Source organism: Takifugu flavidus, chromosome 10 (genome assembly GCF_003711565.1).
Source record: "Takifugu flavidus isolate HTHZ2018 chromosome 10, ASM371156v2, whole genome shotgun sequence".
NCBI lineage: Eukaryota > Metazoa > Chordata > Actinopteri > Tetraodontiformes > Tetraodontidae > Takifugu > Takifugu flavidus.
In genome coordinates this window covers 1,583,597-1,599,538 of record NC_079529.1, presented here as the reverse complement: position 1 = coordinate 1,599,538, position 15,942 = coordinate 1,583,597, and the positions used below count along the sequence as shown (strand labels likewise).

At 45.5% G+C, this 15,942-nt stretch overlaps 4 protein-coding genes across 5 annotated transcripts; 3 read left to right on the top strand and 1 right to left on the bottom strand.

Moving 5' to 3' along the window:
* Window positions 1–580: 580 nt before the first annotated feature.
* Window positions 581–1,853, top strand: LOC130533049 (transmembrane protein 100-like). Its single transcript, XM_057046187.1, has 2 exons — window positions 581–768; window positions 1,154–1,853. Exon 2 carries the CDS (start codon window positions 1,200–1,202, stop codon window positions 1,632–1,634), a length of 435 nt encoding a protein of 144 aa, XP_056902167.1. The 5' UTR covers window positions 581–768; window positions 1,154–1,199; the 3' UTR covers window positions 1,635–1,853.
* Window positions 1,854–2,640: 787 nt separating this feature from the next.
* On the top strand, window positions 2,641–10,701 carry si:dkey-17m8.1 (C-Jun-amino-terminal kinase-interacting protein 3). The gene is made up of 28 exons (XM_057045861.1): window positions 2,641–2,823; window positions 3,610–3,965; window positions 4,035–4,229; window positions 4,338–4,458; window positions 4,586–4,656; window positions 4,749–4,813; window positions 5,040–5,106; window positions 5,190–5,356; window positions 5,447–5,721; window positions 5,880–5,937; window positions 6,068–6,220; window positions 6,312–6,354; window positions 6,431–6,558; window positions 6,617–6,670; window positions 6,771–6,911; window positions 7,003–7,165; window positions 7,253–7,339; window positions 7,423–7,470; window positions 7,565–7,706; window positions 7,795–7,837; window positions 7,921–8,001; window positions 8,105–8,172; window positions 8,737–8,885; window positions 8,985–9,156; window positions 9,269–9,382; window positions 9,481–9,579; window positions 9,682–9,771; window positions 9,843–10,701. The coding sequence occupies exons 2-28, from the start codon at window positions 3,867–3,869 to the stop codon at window positions 9,959–9,961; spliced, it is 3,012 nt and encodes a 1,003-aa protein (XP_056901841.1). The 5' UTR covers window positions 2,641–2,823; window positions 3,610–3,866; the 3' UTR covers window positions 9,962–10,701.
* On the bottom strand, window positions 10,412–12,336 carry LOC130533059 (transmembrane protein 238-like). 2 transcript variants are annotated; one of them, XR_008952465.1, is made up of 3 exons: window positions 12,258–12,336; window positions 11,412–11,582; window positions 10,412–11,193 (listed from the first exon to the last, which is right to left on the bottom strand). XR_008952465.1 is itself a non-coding variant. In XM_057046203.1 (2 exons), the coding sequence occupies exon 2, from the start codon at window positions 11,189–11,191 to the stop codon at window positions 10,862–10,864; it is 330 nt and encodes a 109-aa protein (XP_056902183.1). In that variant the 5' UTR covers window positions 11,192–11,193; window positions 11,412–11,582; the 3' UTR covers window positions 10,412–10,861. The 2 variants fall into 2 exon arrangements, 1 of the variants encoding a protein (XP_056902183.1); XM_057046203.1 differs by lacking the exon at window positions 12,258–12,336.
* ccdc106a (coiled-coil domain containing 106a) lies at window positions 11,860–14,983 on the top strand. Its single transcript, XM_057046080.1, has 8 exons — window positions 11,860–11,986; window positions 12,403–12,488; window positions 12,559–12,657; window positions 12,892–13,113; window positions 13,202–13,258; window positions 13,338–13,607; window positions 13,677–13,850; window positions 13,928–14,983. Exons 2-8 carry the CDS (start codon window positions 12,419–12,421, stop codon window positions 14,242–14,244), a joined length of 1,209 nt encoding a protein of 402 aa, XP_056902060.1. The 5' UTR covers window positions 11,860–11,986; window positions 12,403–12,418; the 3' UTR covers window positions 14,245–14,983.
* Window positions 14,984–15,942: the final 959 nt, after the last annotated feature.

Here is a 15,942-nt window from a genome sequence, read left to right as displayed (position 1 = left end):
CCTTTCGTGCGGATCGACGTACAATATGCAGAAATGAAGATGGTGAAAGTTAGCCAACAAGAGTGATCAACACGTCCAAGAATATCCGCCACCGCCACTGTCGTCACGCCAGTTGGCGCGTTGGCGGTACAGCCTGTTAACAGACTTCACCTGCGTTCCAGCTTTAATCCACAGGTCAGCTCAACGTCAGCACGGAGAGACTCGTGCGTGTCATCATGGCCACCCAGGCTTCTTCCCTATGAATGGTTTCATAACAGGGTAACAAATCAAACTCTCAGTCCAACACATGCTCAGAGGCTTCACAGATGAGAGGGAAAAACAAGGGTGGTTAGAATGTCTTTTATTTATTTTATTTTTTTAAAAACCCCACTCCATTCTGGGCCCAAACAATGCCCTGCTGGGACCCAACTCTAATCTGAAGTCTGGAAGAGAGGAGAAAAGGAAGGGAGTTGTTCCAAGATAAATATCTGCTAATGGGCTCTAATGACGCTTAATGACAGACAAGGGTTTCCTACTGAACACATAGGAAGGGGGGAACAAACAAACAATGGCAAGAGTCTTTACAATTGTGTCAGCATAGACGATAAGTAATGCCAGCGGAGCGCCCTGCTGCCATTTCTTCACCCACTGCCCAGGGAGAACGTCCCTTTTTGGGTTTTCACTGAATACACAACAATACCTGGGAGGAAAAAAAGCAACATTAAGGTCATGAATTTACAAAATTGGTGCATTGGACTCAGCTCTCAGCATCTTCTCTAAGTTCCTGAGGTAAGCGACACTAATTCTTACACATTTTAACAGTTAACAATCAGCATATTTTACAGAACTTGATGAAGACTCGGTTTTATTTATCGTCTCCAAACTAAAAGCGGCGTATTTGCTGATATCGGGTCGTCTGATCAGAGGGAAACAATCAACATCATGTACACATATTCAAAGTTTTACACGTTACTGAAAGCTGAAGCTGACCGTTTAATTATTTACTCCTTATTTATCATTAGGTCAATTCTAAATTGCAGTAAACCCAAAGCACTCGTGTACATGATGCAAACTTGTGCTAATTAGGTTCTCTTGTTTGAGTTTGTCTAATCTAAACAAAAGTCTGACACAAAGGGTCAATTTCATCACAACATCGTCAACATTTTTGATGCAGGAGTGAAAACGAAGCAGTTGATCCGCGAAAGGAGCCGGAACCAACCATGCCAACCAAGCTGGAGCAGCTCGATCCCTCTGCTCTAGAAGACGCCGCCCCATCCGTCAGGTATGACCCCAGGTCTGAGGTGGTGGTCTTACCCCAGGGGGTCGTCTCGGTGGCAGGCGTCACCGTGGTGACCGGGGGCACCGAGCTGTCCTGTGGATCCTGCATGCTGGCGTTTGCGTTCTGGTCGACTCTCATCGGCTTCAGCTGCATCGCCGTGGGACTGTGGGACCAGCTGAGCCAGTCGAAAGGGAGCACGTCTCATTTGCTGGGACTGGGGCTGGTGATTCTGGCCCTCAGCCTCGTGGTGGTGGGAAGTGTGGTGGCGTTTTACCTCCTGACCAGGAAGAAAAGAGCGATGAGACGAGAGGAGAGCGAAGACGGGAAAGAGATTCTGGTGGAGCGCGGCAGGGTGGTCAAAAAGGTCACTGTGTGAATAAGAGAAACCCACCTGACTAGTGTGCACTAACCGTTCCCACAGGTTAGTGCACACTGAGCCACTTGACTTGGAGTCAACTGGTAAATAAGCATTTTGTTCACGCTTGTAAAAAATTGCTTCTGCAAAATAAAGATTAAGGGCTTGGCGGGATGGACATTTAAGAATGCGAGCTGTTCTGATGAATCTTGTAAAATAAAATAAAGTACATTCGATGCAGCCAGGTCTTTTTTTATTCTCTGGGTGGTGACAAGTGTGCATGGCACATGTTTAAATGTAAAATCTAATCTAACACCAATAAACGAAAAGCATAGTTTTACGCGAGCTGTTTTAGGGAAAACGCTGGTTCAGAACAGACAAGAACCTAAAAGAATTTGGAAGAAATTATTAAAGAACCGGATACACGGTAATACCGCCCCCTGCTGGTGGCAATACCGAACGTTATCCGGTTTCCCTTCGGAACATCCTGTGCGCCTTCACACCTCCCATCTAATTACGTTAATACTATTAATACTAAAAGTAAAGGGCGGTATAAGGATCATAAATCATTCTTCTATTCAACAATGGCATTAATATTCTTAAGTTGACAGATGAACAACAACACAAGTCCTCTCTACTTTATTTTTTGCGTATTTCTAACAGCAGAAGCTTTTCAAAGTGCTGCACAGATGGAAAATAATGTAAAATCAAATACATCAAAAATAAGCATGAAACAGAAACACAATAATAGGGTAAAGGACAGCTCGCGCCTTGGCTTAAAGGCTTTAAAAGTTTAAAAACCTGCACCTACTTCTGCCTTATTTCATAAAAGCGTGCGAACTCTGGTTTATTAGATTTAATTCAGGTATTTCTCGGGTCACCTGACCGCCACTTCACTGGTCACGTGTCATCACTCAAGTTTCAGGAAACTTTTTTCTCCTTGAGTGAAAACTAAACTCCAAAGTCCCGCCTTCTCCTCTCCTATTGGTTACCTGCGACGGTTGCAGCGCTCTGATTCGCCAGACTCCGGGTTCGTCAAAACTAAACCACGCCCCCTCGAAACTTGTTTCTGTGTAAACGATATCCCTTCCGAAGGGGGGGAAAAGACAGGAATTTGGAGCATTTACGTCAAAGGAGTGAAAATGACAGGATGGACCTTCGTTGTGTTTAACCGCAGCGTTTGACAAAGCCAGGACTCGGTTCGTTTTCGGTGAGTTTTGGCTGTAACTTTGTGAACTTGCTGTCAGAGAACACAAGGTGTCCACTGTCAGTCATGTTACTAATTTATACAGTAGGTCGGTCAAGCTTGACGTTGTCGAAGGTTCGTGTTTTATCCATAGAAAATAAGCCGAGTGAGTGTTTTAATAGATGCACGTAACATGCTGCAGTCTTTAGGTTGTTGTGCGAGTGCGCTTGTACTTTGCACCGATTATCTGCTATTGTTTTGGGGCAATGTGGGGCCATTTGTTCAACTTGATCTAAAGTGTCAATATTCAACACTATATGCTTCTACTTTGGCTTTCTGTCTGCATTGTAAATGTACATATTTGCAGTCCATAGACATTCAAGTCAAACATGCACAGGTTTGGAGCTTTAGCACATCATTATTAAAATGTAGTGTTACTTTCCTGGGGGTGTAGACTGTAACTTATAGATTTATGCATTGTCACTTAATCTGATTTTTGTTTTTAAACAGCTTAATGACTAGATATGAGATATTTGTACTAGACTACTTTAACAAACAGCAGAATTAAAATGGCATTCTTTGGTGGTACCCAAACGGGATAATCGGCTGCTTTTCTCCAACTGTTAAGGGAGAAACAATCTGGGAAATGCATCCATGTTTATCTGTGTTTTGTTCTCAGGCTGTACTGATGCAGCCTAAAGCAACTGCAGAGGGTTCATTTAGTGTTTGGAATAGAAAAGAAATTTTACACATTTGACAGAAGAAAAAATATATCCATAATTTTCATGTACTTTTCTCTCTCGTCTACAGGATTTTGCACCATCAAACAATGACAAAACACACAAATGGCCAGCTGAGGACTGTTTAAAATGCTCAGATTAAAGGAAGATTTAGTCTGTGGACTGTGGGTGGTGCCAATATTCGCAGACATGTCAGAAAACTAGATGAACTAGTTGTATTAGTTGGAAAAAGTGTCCAAGTTGGATTCATGATTTGTAGAAATCCAGATGCTTTGATGCAGAGAAAGCACTTCAACTCTCTCATAGAGCAGATAAAATAACTGGACGATGGAATACGGTGAGAATGTTCTGACGGGAACAGGAGAGGTAGAGATGGACCCAAACATTGTGAGTGAAGAAGCAGGAAAGCTGTATACAGAGTTACAGGTAAGTAACTCATTCCACTATTGTTATTTCCTAGCATCTGTCTCATTCCGCTGCTTCGTCCGCTCACAGGCTCTCATCCAGACGCACGGCGAGGGTGCCGTGGAGTCAGTGGTACCCATATTTGTGTGGGTGCTGGAGGGGCTGGCCAGGTGCAAAACCCAGCTGAGGGACAAGGAGGTGGAGGTGGAGCAGGAGAGAAGTGAGCGAGAACATCTGTTGGAGAGGTACCAGGCAGAAAGAACTCTCCGGAAAGAATGTCAGGAGGTGGGAAGGGAGGACGTTTTGGCTCTGCTGTCATAAGGAATTCTTTCATCCATGATTATGAAAGCTCATCAACTGCGCAAAAAACCCTTTTTCTTCCTGTTGTCTTAGAAATATCTGGAGCTGGATGATCAAATTGAACAGGAGAGGAGAACGGTGAAGGGGAGGGAAAAGGAGAGACGGCAGCGAGAGAAGGAACTGGAGAAGAAGGCAAGACAACAGGCTGATCAGCGTGAGTATATCAGCCCTAATAGCTTAAGCGTCACATTTACTAAGGCTTTGCTCTGCATTAAATGATGCTTTTTTTATTTGTAAAGCTGCTTTTACAATCTGTAGCTGCACGCTCTGTTTTCTTCCAGTGGTGGCCTTGGAGGAGCAGAGGGCCAGTCTGAGTAAAGAGCTGAGCTCCCTGAGGCACACTCACAACAAGGTCAGACACCCGTTCCAACGTAAAACTCATATCATGATATAGTATTTGTTAGAATTGTGCCTGTTGCAAATCACTTTTGGCCTCTCCTTTAGTTGTCACATCTGTATCAGGAGCTTTTGGACAAGAAAAAGGACTCTGAAAGAGATTCATCTTTGAGGTGGTTTCATTTCAGCACTTTTATTTTGCCTTAAATTGGAGGTTACACTGTATCGACAACTATATTTACAAGTTGCTGTGTTTTAATTAACACTTAAATATATATAAACTGCATATTTCTGCAGAACTCTGACAAATCGCAATATTCACTTGGTAGAACAAGTTTGTTTTAAAAAAAGAAAAGTATACATACTGATTCTGGCATTTTGTCTCCATGTCGAATGTAGGACACCCATGAGGCCCAAGCATGCTGAATTCACATCAAACCAAGTCTTACCTGCATCCGGTGCACATGTAAAGTCTCGTCTGAATTTATGGTGAAAGAATTTGCTGATGAACTGCAGATTTGACTAGTAGTTTGCTCATTTTCTCCACAGATCATTAAAAGGCCTCATTCAAATTCTCTCCCATCTGGATTTGATGGCGTATCAGCCAACGGGGAAAAGAGAAACGACTTTATGGATCCCGTCTCTAATCACTTTATTCAAGAAATTATAAGCTCCACCCCGGAGCTTGGACATTTTGAAGGCTATATGGATTCAAGGTATGAGCCAATAAGCTAGTTTCTGTGACATTAAAAGGAAAACACATCTTATCCATCATATTCTCACATCTCTCTCCCTTTTACCCTCAGCACACCCGTCTCCAGAGCGAACGCTAAAGAACCGGGCAGAGGAGAGCTGGATCCCAGCTGGAAGGATGAGATCGGGGACGTGGAGAAGGAGGAGGAAAGAGAAGAGAAACACAAGAAAGACGGAGAGCAGGAAGGGGAGAGGCAAGAAGATGAAGAGGATGAGGAAGAGGGCGACCTGGAGCTGGAGCAGCGCAACACTGACTCTGTGTTCTCTGAGCTGTCGGAGCTGAGTCACGACTTCGTGGAGAGCGTCGACCGAGGGGCCAGGGTCAGAGGTAAACCCCTAACCCCTTTATGTCATAGCAGAGTTGTGGGATGTGTGTTTCCTCGGTGCGAAAGGCTTCTGATAAATAGTGAACCGTTCTCTGTCGACATTTCCTCAGATGTGAACTATCAGAATAATGTGGACGTTTGTCTGCTTTGCTCTCTGCAGGCAGCACAGACCAGTTTGAGGAGATCCTGGCTCAGTATGAGGAACTGAGAACCACCTTGTGAGTCCTCTTTAGACTGTGTTCAGGGGACTTTCCAAAAAGATTTCAAACTTATTTATTTCTAACTGTCTTTTGAGCCGTAATAAGAAATGAGACAATCACCCGTTCTTTCTCCTTTTTTATGGTTCAGTGAGTTAGTTGACACTGCGCGTAAGACCTTGATATGGCGGGTGGTGGAGCTAACGGACGACCGGTTTACCCTTCGACTAGAAGTGTCCTCTCTACAGGAAAGTGTTTCTAGATTAGAAGGACGGATTAAGGAGAAGGAAGAGGAAACCAAGAGGTCTGAAATATATTTATTTCTGTTCGTTCCCTTCTTCTTCTAAATGACACTTCTGATTAAAAATAAACATTTCTATGCAATGTCTCTCCAGACTTCAGACAGAACTGGAATCTTGCCAACCTGAGGATCCTGATGTAAGAAGACAGATTCGATCCTTCCAGAGAAGTGCATCGGGACTTTTATTCAATTTGTATGTATCTCTCAATTCAGAGCTTGGGGGCCACCTCCGCGGGTTCCTTCTCCCGTTCGGAAATGGCTCGTGTGGTCATGGAAAAGAACCAGTACAAACAGCGACTGTTTGAGCTGCAGGAGGCGTTGAGACACAGCGAGATGCTCAGGTGGCTGCTCATTTATCATCGCTTTCAAGTTTCTTTAACTGACTTATTCTTTTTATAGAGCCACAAAGGTGGTGAGACTAACTGAGGACAGGAGATTAAGCGTTTGGAAGAAGTAAGTGTTAAACTTCAGTTATTGAGTCGCCTATGTTTGTCACATGTTCCAGATGAGGTTTACGTGTTATCCCTAATGTATATTTAATGTATGTTCAAAGGTTTAACCTCTTCTTTGGTCTAAGCAAGGAGCCCCTTATTCCCCCACCCGCTCCTTCATTTCCCCCATCAAGCACTGCATCGTTTAATCTATCCTCTTTAGGCCCCCCACAAGTGCCAGCTGTCACCCAAACCCACGCTGAGTAAGTCCCAGCCTGTGGCGCGCGCGCAACAAAATGAAATAATCCTGAAAGTCCGCCGAGTGAGCTGATCCCCCCCCCCCACTCCCTCTAGATCTGCTCCGCCGCTGCTCTCTCCCCTCGCATCAGGAGGAGAGAGCTGTACCGTGACATCCGCTCGCACATTTGGGGATCCCTTGGGAAACAGCAGATGCACGGCTGGAGCACCCCGCTGGCCAACACCAATGAAGTACAATCATTTATCAAAAGTGGAGACTGTAACTGATTCGCAGCACTGCTGTTATCTGACTTTGAGCTCCGATGGTTAAAACTCCGCCCATCCTGACTACGCCTCATTGTTGCAGGAGTCCTCTGAAGCTGTCCCAGCCCCTAAAGACGTACCGGTCCTGGTGCAGCTCAGGCTGCTGGATCACAGAGACTCGACAGCAAAGGTGCCGCACGCTGACCCCGCCGTGCCGTCCCTCTTTTGGATCAGTCACGGGGGGAATTCTGATATGCTTTTGATTTTCTGCAGCTGAACTGTGCTGTCGCGGTCCCACCTGAGATCTCCGGCGAGAGCACAGTGAGTCCGCCGCCGTTCCCGGCCTTTTCCTGTCATCTGGTCGTGGTTTCACTCCACTTGCTTTCCTCCCTGCACACCTGTGCTCCCCTCTCAGTGTTCCGTGTGGGTGGTCTCCGGCCCCGCCTGCAACAGCAGCATCACGGTGATCGATCCGGCACGGCCCAACGCAGTACTGGACCAGTTCAGCCTCCCTCCAACAGCTCCAGCTCTCTGCATCTGTGCTGTGCCTCCAGTAGGTCAGTGCCGCTGTATTCCGCTGCTCTCTGGATCTTCCATAGTCATTGTTTAGGAGAAACATCTGGAATGTTTTTTTTTTTGGGTCAGGTAACACTGCAGGAACTGTGTGGATCGGAACTCAGGAAGGAAGGTAGCGCCTTTCCGATGAACGGGTCACTTCACGGCTCTGTCGGAGCTCCTCTTTGACACGTCCTCTGTTGTCTCCTCTTGCAGCGTACTGGTGCACTCGGCTTCGGCTGGAAGAAAAAACTGTCTGCAGTCCGTTTCTTTCCCTGAAGGTGTTTATTCGCTCGTGTGAGTCGAAGTCGTAGGTTTTTATTTCAGCGTTTACGTCTGTTTTGATGTGAAACCCAAGTCTTTGTGTTTAAGCTGATCTCCTGTTGGCTCATTCCTGCAGATATTCTCAGGGTCAGGTCGTCGCTGGTTTAGCTGATGGGACGCTGGTCTTTTTCAAACACAGTTCAGGTGACGGTTTCCTCTTCTACAAATGTGTTTGACAGCTGGTTCTCAGCTTATATACGGTGAAAGTATTTACACCCTTAAACGTGTTATGTTGCAGCCTTATGTTGAAAAGTCAAAACCGACTTTTAGAAACTTTTTTTCATCCATTCATTCAGTTCATTTATTTACATTTTTATATTTAATATTTATATTCTATTTTTAATTTATTCCATTTTATTTCTTATTTTACTCTATTTTTATTATCTTTAATAGGTTTTTATGGTGTGTAATGGTGGTGGGTAATTTTGTACAGTGCTGTACGTTTTTTTGGAGATGCTAATTTCCCTAATGGACCCTAAAGGGATCAATAAAGTACTCTGATAGAAATGTTGATTTTTGGTTTTCAGACCCTTTGCTATGATGCTAGATTTTATGTTTTGAATTTGTCGTTCTGGGGCACTGAGGGCGGATCGATGGGAGAATATTGTATTGATTCTTTTTCTTTATTATAAGGTCGCAGCATAATGCGGGTCAAAAAACTTCCAAACTGCACAATATGTGAATCTTTTGTGCCTTTGTGATTGACAGCTGGCTGGAACCTACAGTCACACTTGGCGATGTCTCTTGGATCGTACACCGTGCAGCCGATTCGCTGCTGTCTCTTCAAAAGCAGCCGTCTGTGGGTGGGCTATTGGAACAAAGTCCACGTGGTCGACCTGGACAGCAAGACGACTCAGGTAAACCCAACCATCAAACAAAGGAACAGAACCACTCAAAACGTGTGTGACGCTGGCCTCGTAGGTTACCTGTCTCGGATCGTTTTTCTCACCTCACAGCAAACGTTCACAGTCTCTGAGCGCGGCGAGCAGCAGGTTCGGTTCCTGTGCGCCGCTGGGAGCGGCGTCTGGGCGTCCTGTCGACTTGACCCGGTGCTCAGACTGTTTGACTGGTCTACAGGACGGCCGCTGCAGGAACTGGATCTCAGTACTTTGGTCACCAAAGCATTAGGTGCTAAAATGATCTCAATGTATTTTCATTCGTTGCAAACCAAAGTTCAAAAATAGGTAATATTTGTCCCAAAATTGAAGAAGAGCTGCACGTGCTTCGTCTCTCTCCGTAGGCTCAGGCTTCCTGGAACTGTCACCTCTGCAGATCTCTTCTCTCGCAGTCATCTCTGGCCGTCTGTGGGTGGGGACTGGAGGGGGCGCCCTGTTCTCCATCCCATTATCCATAAGTAAGCTACATCTAGTCCGGCGTGCGGGCGGGTTTCCTCCCGTATGAAGGTTGCTCTGATCAGTAGTCACCATAGTGATGATCTTATTTCATCTTTAGCCTCAGAGGAGGTTTCCATTCCGTACTGTTCTGCTGGATCCGCCCAGCTGTGTTACCATGGACACAGGCAAGCTGTCAGGTTCATCATTGCTGCTCCCGGTAAGAGTTGGCTTCAGAGATTCTAAACATATATGCACTTGTTAATTCAATTAGGTGCCTCTGATGTAATGATTGACTTGAATAATCCTGTTTGCTCCACAGATTGCTTAATCACCTCTCCTGGCAGCAGCGCTCTCACTCCGTCTCAGCTCATTCTCAGCGGAGGAGAGGGCTACATCAACTTCCGGATCGGTGAGTTAAGGGCCAGCAACCATTCACTCGGCTCGGTTTGTCCAATTCTGAAGTTCTACCAACGCTTCCAGGCGATGACGCGAACGACGGATCGTCCGATTTATCCCAAATTACCCCTCAGCGCTTTGAACGCAGTCACATGATCATCTGGCGGAACCCGTCCGCCGCCGTGCCCAGCTGTGCCCTCTGACCCCTCCTCAGATGAGGTAAAGGTGGAGCAGAGATGAGCTGAACACCTGGGACAACGTCGGGGTCTTCAACACCAAATGAAATGTTTACCCAAGTCAGAGTAGGAATCCATAACGCCTGATTGTGGATCTATTATATGTAATCCAGTTGATTTTCAAGGTTGGTCTTATGTTGCATTAGTCATATCTTAGTTTTCTCATTTTCTACCAAAGTGGTTACGGCTCTTTCTGCCATGATTCTAAAGTTAAAGTTAATTGTTTTCTTGGAACTGTACACATTGATTAACTGGAGTCTACTGATGTCTTTTCTCGACCTTGAAGACAATCGCTCTTTTTTCTGCTCGTCCTGTTGAATTTTTTCTAGGTTTTCGCTCATTTTAATCGTCCTCAGAAACACTGTTGTTACAGATAATTACACGTTTGACAGGGAATGAAATAAACGCCTTCACTGCTTCCTTCAAGATGTTATTTATTTCCTCAATCATTTATTTTTTTAATCAATTCTTTTTGTGAAATAAGGAGAGAGGTTATGTCCAGTATTCTCTGAATTACATGGGTGTAATTACAAGCTTGTGCACACAAGTTGAACTCATTGCACATCAGTATTTTTTTTTTCTTTCAAATGTACTTTAAACACGAGTTGTGATTCAACCTTGTGCCAATGTGATTTACTGTTAAAGGTGTTTTCAACTTGTAGTGAAATCGTATTACTGCAACCTAATAAAACACAGCGTTGTGTTCACGTTTTGTCTCTTTAAGAAAACAACATTTCAGTCATGCTTTTTGAGCAAGGTCACGTCAGAATTATGAAGAGAATGACAGCTTGCACCCCCCATCTCCCCCCAGGCTGTTGTCCTCTGTCTTTCAACAAGTTATTTGCTGTTTTCATTGAGACCTGCCATCTATGTCGGGCTGCTGTGAGTCCTGGGGACGCGTATCCGGCGGCTCAGGGAGCGGGCAAGCCGGTCCACGGCATTACCCACCGTTCCCCCCAACTCCTTTCTGGAGGTCAGACCCTCGATGTTACCGCTGTACCACATCACCCAGCCTGCCAAGGACAGGAGCACCAGAAGGGCTCCTGAGTACACCAACAGATCTCCAAAGTCCTGGCCTTGGATCTCCAGGGGGGCAAAGACTCCCAGCAGCAGGGATATGACCCCCAGCAGGTCCATCAGCACAGCAAACACCAGAGCCAGCTTACAGTGGGACAGGCCGTCGTATTTAGTCGCCATGGCTGCACATGAAAGCATCAGAGATCATGTCAGGAAGTGATCAGATAGGACCAGTGAGATTCAAAGCAGCACACTAGGTGATTTAAGGTGTAAGAGTGGCTGCTGTCTTCCGTCTGAACCAAAGTGCCGCACCTGCAGTACGTTTCTACATGTTCAAAGAGGAAAATACCCACAAAGAGAGAAATAAAGCAGGACACGGAACATGTTTGCATGTACTTACCATTCCATCTAGTTTTTTCAGGGTATGGAGAGTTGAAACGTGGTCAAACAGACTTCGGGTTTTTAGATTCTCCTCATGAAGTCACCGAGCGAGACTGAAACTTGACACCTGCGCACCTGTTTGGCCCGTTCCACCTGTCCTGCAGCCTGACTGCGGCAAAGCTTGTCAATACTGGGATGGAAAACATTTTTTTAAATTTTTATTAACATATTTTTAATAAACCTTATTTTAGATTATTTATATATACGAACGGAACCTACAAATGTGGTCAATTAAAAAATATATACATACAACTTAGCATGAACGCATCTCTACGACAATATCAATGAATAAACTCTTTTAAAATGAAATAAACGGTGCTATAAATAAAATAAAACAATGGTGCTAAGAATTTATTTCTCTTTCTAACAGCGTGAAGTTCCTCTCGTCCGGAAATGACGTCAGCAGTGGGGGAAATAAGACCGTAATTGTTATTGTTAGCTTGTTAGCTAGCGGTCGGACTAAAGAATGGAGATATGACAGAGTAATAACGTCTTATTACATGTATCCGATTGAGTTATTACAAACGCAAGCTGGTATGTAAAGATCTGTATTTACGAGTTATCGGTAGACGCAAAGTAGACTATTGTCCATAAAATGCCAATAAACACCGATCGTACAAAAAGGATTGAGGTTTAATGTTTTTGTCGCAGTTCAATTCTTGCTAACATTATGCCAGGCTAATTGCGGCGGAGCTAACTAATAATAACCCTTCCCCACGGCGTTACAAACTTAAACATTTGACTAACATAATCAGTTTTGTTGCTCTGTTTTAATAAACAACACATTCACAATAGGGTCGCTTACGTTTTCCATAAAATACGATGGACCCCCATGATGACTGTAATAGAGTATAGATGAGCGTTTATGCAGCACGCCCATCTTTGGAGTCAGTTGTTTAACGTGGAAGGAAACATTCTTACACATGTGTTATAAACTGGCATTCTTTAAGTGGTTTGGAGAGTGAGATGGAGGACGGGAATAGGACCGATGCTGCCTCAACATCCAAGAGCCACGGCGGCTCCATCCACCTGCAGAGTATGGCTTCACCTGTCTGTTTAACTACAACTAGTTAACTACAACTAGGTAACGGAATGCTTTGACCTAGGTCTGAAAAACGAGGACACCTATGAGATTGCCATCCCTTATGAAGAGAACAGTTTTGAGCAACAGGGATTTTTTACCCAGAACGATCAGAATTTTGATGGTAAGTCTTAATATAAATGTAAAAACTCGTTATTCACGCAGGCCTTCGCAGAAATAATGATAAATCATAATGCATCAAAGTATGTTATGATGGGACACAAGGATTGTTTTGGAGTTGTTGTTTTTCACATTACTGGAGGAACCAAAATGCCTTTAGCGCATAAAAAATGTGTTTTTGAGCAGACTTTCTTCATTTTCTGCCTCATTGTCGCCCACATGACCCCGTCACATAAAGAGGCCTCCTCATCTGCTGGCCCGTCGCCTATCAACAACTCGTACATGGTGATCACCAACCTGCGGACCCAGCTGCAGATCTCTCTGGAGAAGAACTCGTGGCTGCAGAAAAGAATCGAGGACTTGGAGGAGGAGAGGGACTTCCTGCGCTGCCAGCTGGACCGTTTCATTTTCTCCACCAAGAGCCACGGACAGGAGCCGGGTCAGAGCCAGTACAGTAACGGTGAGGAGGGAGAACACATCTTTAGAGATTTTCCTTTCTCTAAAGTGGAAGAGTGCCAAAGAAACTCTGCTGGTATTTCCCTCTGTAGGTTATGAGCCCAGACGGTTCACTTGGAGGGCAAGACGGGAGGATGAGCGTCCTGCTGGTCTGTAAAAACCGTTTGACCGCCCCTTTCAGCCCGTAAATAACAGCTCCTCCAATAAATGTCTTTTTTCTCTTTATAGAGCAGCAGAAGTCGAACTCGCAGCATTTTCCGTCCCGTCCGTTTATCCAGCGACGGCCCGGCCCTCCGACCATGACCCCCCCCAAAAGCCACGTCCCCAGTCAACTAACCAGTCAGCTGGTCTCTATTAATGCCCTGTTCAACTCTGCACAGTCCCAGAGCCTCTTGCAAGGCCACGGTCACGGCGCCTCCAGCGCCTCGGCCGGCGGCGGCGGCGGCGGCCAGAGGTCGTCCATGAGTGAGATGAGCGGACATGGCAGCGTGGGTCCAGGTAACACAGATCACCCACAGCTGCGTTTCACTAAAACTGGAGCTGAAGCGCGCGTTTCCTTCCTTTTAGCCGAACCGCTGTCGCTCGTGGGAGAATCTGGGGAATACCTGGAGCAGGACGCCTACCTCGATGAGGAGGAGCTGATATCAGGCGAAGACGTTCTGTCCGACGTCACCATTAACAGCAACAGACCACCAGGAAAGAGACGGCGGCTCTATCGAGCCCCGAGGGAGCGACAGAGAGGTGGGACCTGTTTAAAGTGGCTTGTTTTTTTTAACAACCATCCCTGTAGTGACGATATTTCCCCCCCGTCTCCACAGTGAAAGATGCTGCTGGCGTGCTGCTGCGCTACAAGAAGATCCTCCTCACGTACCAGCGCCTGAAAAACATGTCGAAGGCCTTTCAGATCCACGGGGTGGACCGCAACACGGTGGCCTCCACCACGCCCATCGCCGAGCTGCTGCTGGTCGCCCCAGAGAAGGTGGCGGAGGTCGGGGAGTTCGACCCGTCCAAGGAGAAGCTGCTGGACTACGCGCGGCGATGCTACACGGCTCTGGACGAGGAGACGCTCAGCAGGGTGCAGGCGCTGAAGAAGAACAACCTGCTGCTGCCCATCTCCTACAGGTTCAGACACTGAGGGGGGGGGGGGGTTCTGTCTCTGTTCAAGTCACCCATGAGCCCCGACCAGATGGAGGAGGAGCCGTTCCAGCGCAGCGTCCCCGTCCTGGACAGTGTCACGTTTCAACCCCGGCGCCTCGGCGGTCACGTTGAATCCTGCTGCTAGTTTAACACACGAACCCCCCCAAACACAGGCGACACGCTGGAGGAGGAATTCTGGAGAACGGGGAGAAAGTTTGACATCACTGGTGCTGCTGGAGCAGCAAGCCAGTGTGTTTTGGCATTACTCTGTAACCTATAGCTCTCACATGACCACACGCTGAGAAAGAACCCTCGGAACTGACTTTGTTGGGGTTTTAACCCTTTTTATTTTTTTTACTTTCCACCCGCCTCACTGCCGTTTATAATCTCCACGCGGGAGACAAGCAGCAGTTGTGGGTTCTTTTCTTGTGCAATAACTTGAATTCTTTTTGTTTTCCTTCCGTCTCTGCTGTTTGAACTGGGGCAGGCAGAGACTTGAAGCGTCTTGCATCCTTTCACCAAAGGTTGCACCAGTTTTATTTTATAAATATGAACTATTTGTAAGTGGCATATCTGCAGTTAACGTCGGTGAGTCGACGCCTCTCGTCTCCACGCTCATCTAATCAACCTAATCTAGGGGTCGCCGTGGCATTAGTATTTGTAATGTGGATTTTTGTAAATATTGTGGTTCTATGAAAAACAGCATCATTAAATGCACCTGATGTTTGCACACGGAACCTGCTGATGTTCTGAAGAGGGGAAGCTCAGTTCTGGCTGAACACCGCATTGGTCCATTTATCTACAAGGAAATTCTGCACTCTTAAACATTGTGATGCTCCTATCGACATCGCGGCACCTCATGCACGTACTGTGCACGTACTGTGCATGAGACAGCGCGGCCGCTGGAAGGTGCTGCAGTACCACGTGTTGCCAGAAGATGGCGCTGTTTGACCACCTGCGTGTCCCAAAGTTTAGTTCCGTTTCCACTCCTTTACTTTTACTCTGCACACGAACACGCGCGTTAAACTAACTTTGTCAAACGTGTTCAGACCAAAGAAGCCTCTAAAATAGGGCATTAATTACGTTATTATTTTACCGCATGAATAAACTATGCAGTATTTGAAACTGCATCATCTAGGGTTCACTCGCCGTGTAACCTTGGTTTTGAAGATTTGTCTATTTCCATATTCACTATTTCACACATGCAAACTAGATCCGCAGTTTGGAAAGAGAAAAACGCGCCTCAGGTATATAAACTGGTTAATCATAACCAACCGTTTAAAAGCGTCCACAAAAAAACTGTCACTAATTTTGCAATATAAAAACCGAGTAATGTAAGTCGGGAAAATAAGTGAATTAACCCAATCACCGGTTTATGTTCTGCATTTCAGATTTAAATCAGCTATATTATCCTTAATATAGCCTTAACCAGGTATTTAACCAGGTAACAACCTTCCTGGTTAAAACATAGTAGAGCTATTTATGTTGTAAATGGAGCCAAAAACATCTGTTGTTGAGCAGAATCATTGTTTTTATGTCAAAGATCATTCGCGATGAAACCGCCATTTGTTTTCCTGACAGAAAAAAATCACTTTTTATCCCCTTTTAGGATAAAAGGTAACAATGACAAAATTAAAACGTTTTTTTTTGTTCTACAGAAAAGTAAAAACATAATTTGGAGCTTTTTAGAGTATTT

Bases quoted from the DNA above. Each gene is read 5' to 3' on its own strand.
- LOC130533049 (XM_057046187.1), top strand. From the start codon at position 1,200: ATGCCAACCAAGCTGGAGCAGCTCGATCCCTCTGCTCTAGAAGACGCC.
- si:dkey-17m8.1 (XM_057045861.1), top strand. From the start codon at position 3,867: ATGGAATACGGTGAGAATGTTCTGACGGGAACAGGAGAGGTAGAGATG. The intron at 6,355-6,430 runs GTAAGAAGACAG...CTCTCAATTCAG, and splicing joins GCCAACCTGAGGATCCTGAT to AGCTTGGGGGCCACCTCCGC. The intron at 7,340-7,422 runs GTGCCGCACGCT...GATTTTCTGCAG, and splicing joins ACAGAGACTCGACAGCAAAG to CTGAACTGTGCTGTCGCGGT.
- LOC130533059 (XM_057046203.1), bottom strand. From the start codon at position 11,191: ATGGCGACTAAATACGACGGCCTGTCCCACTGTAAGCTGGCTCTGGTG.
- ccdc106a (XM_057046080.1), top strand. From the start codon at position 12,419: ATGGAGGACGGGAATAGGACCGATGCTGCCTCAACATCCAAGAGCCAC. The intron at 12,658-12,891 runs GTAAGTCTTAAT...CGTCACATAAAG, and splicing joins GAACGATCAGAATTTTGATG to AGGCCTCCTCATCTGCTGGC. The intron at 13,259-13,337 runs GTCTGTAAAAAC...TTCTCTTTATAG, and splicing joins GGAGGATGAGCGTCCTGCTG to AGCAGCAGAAGTCGAACTCG.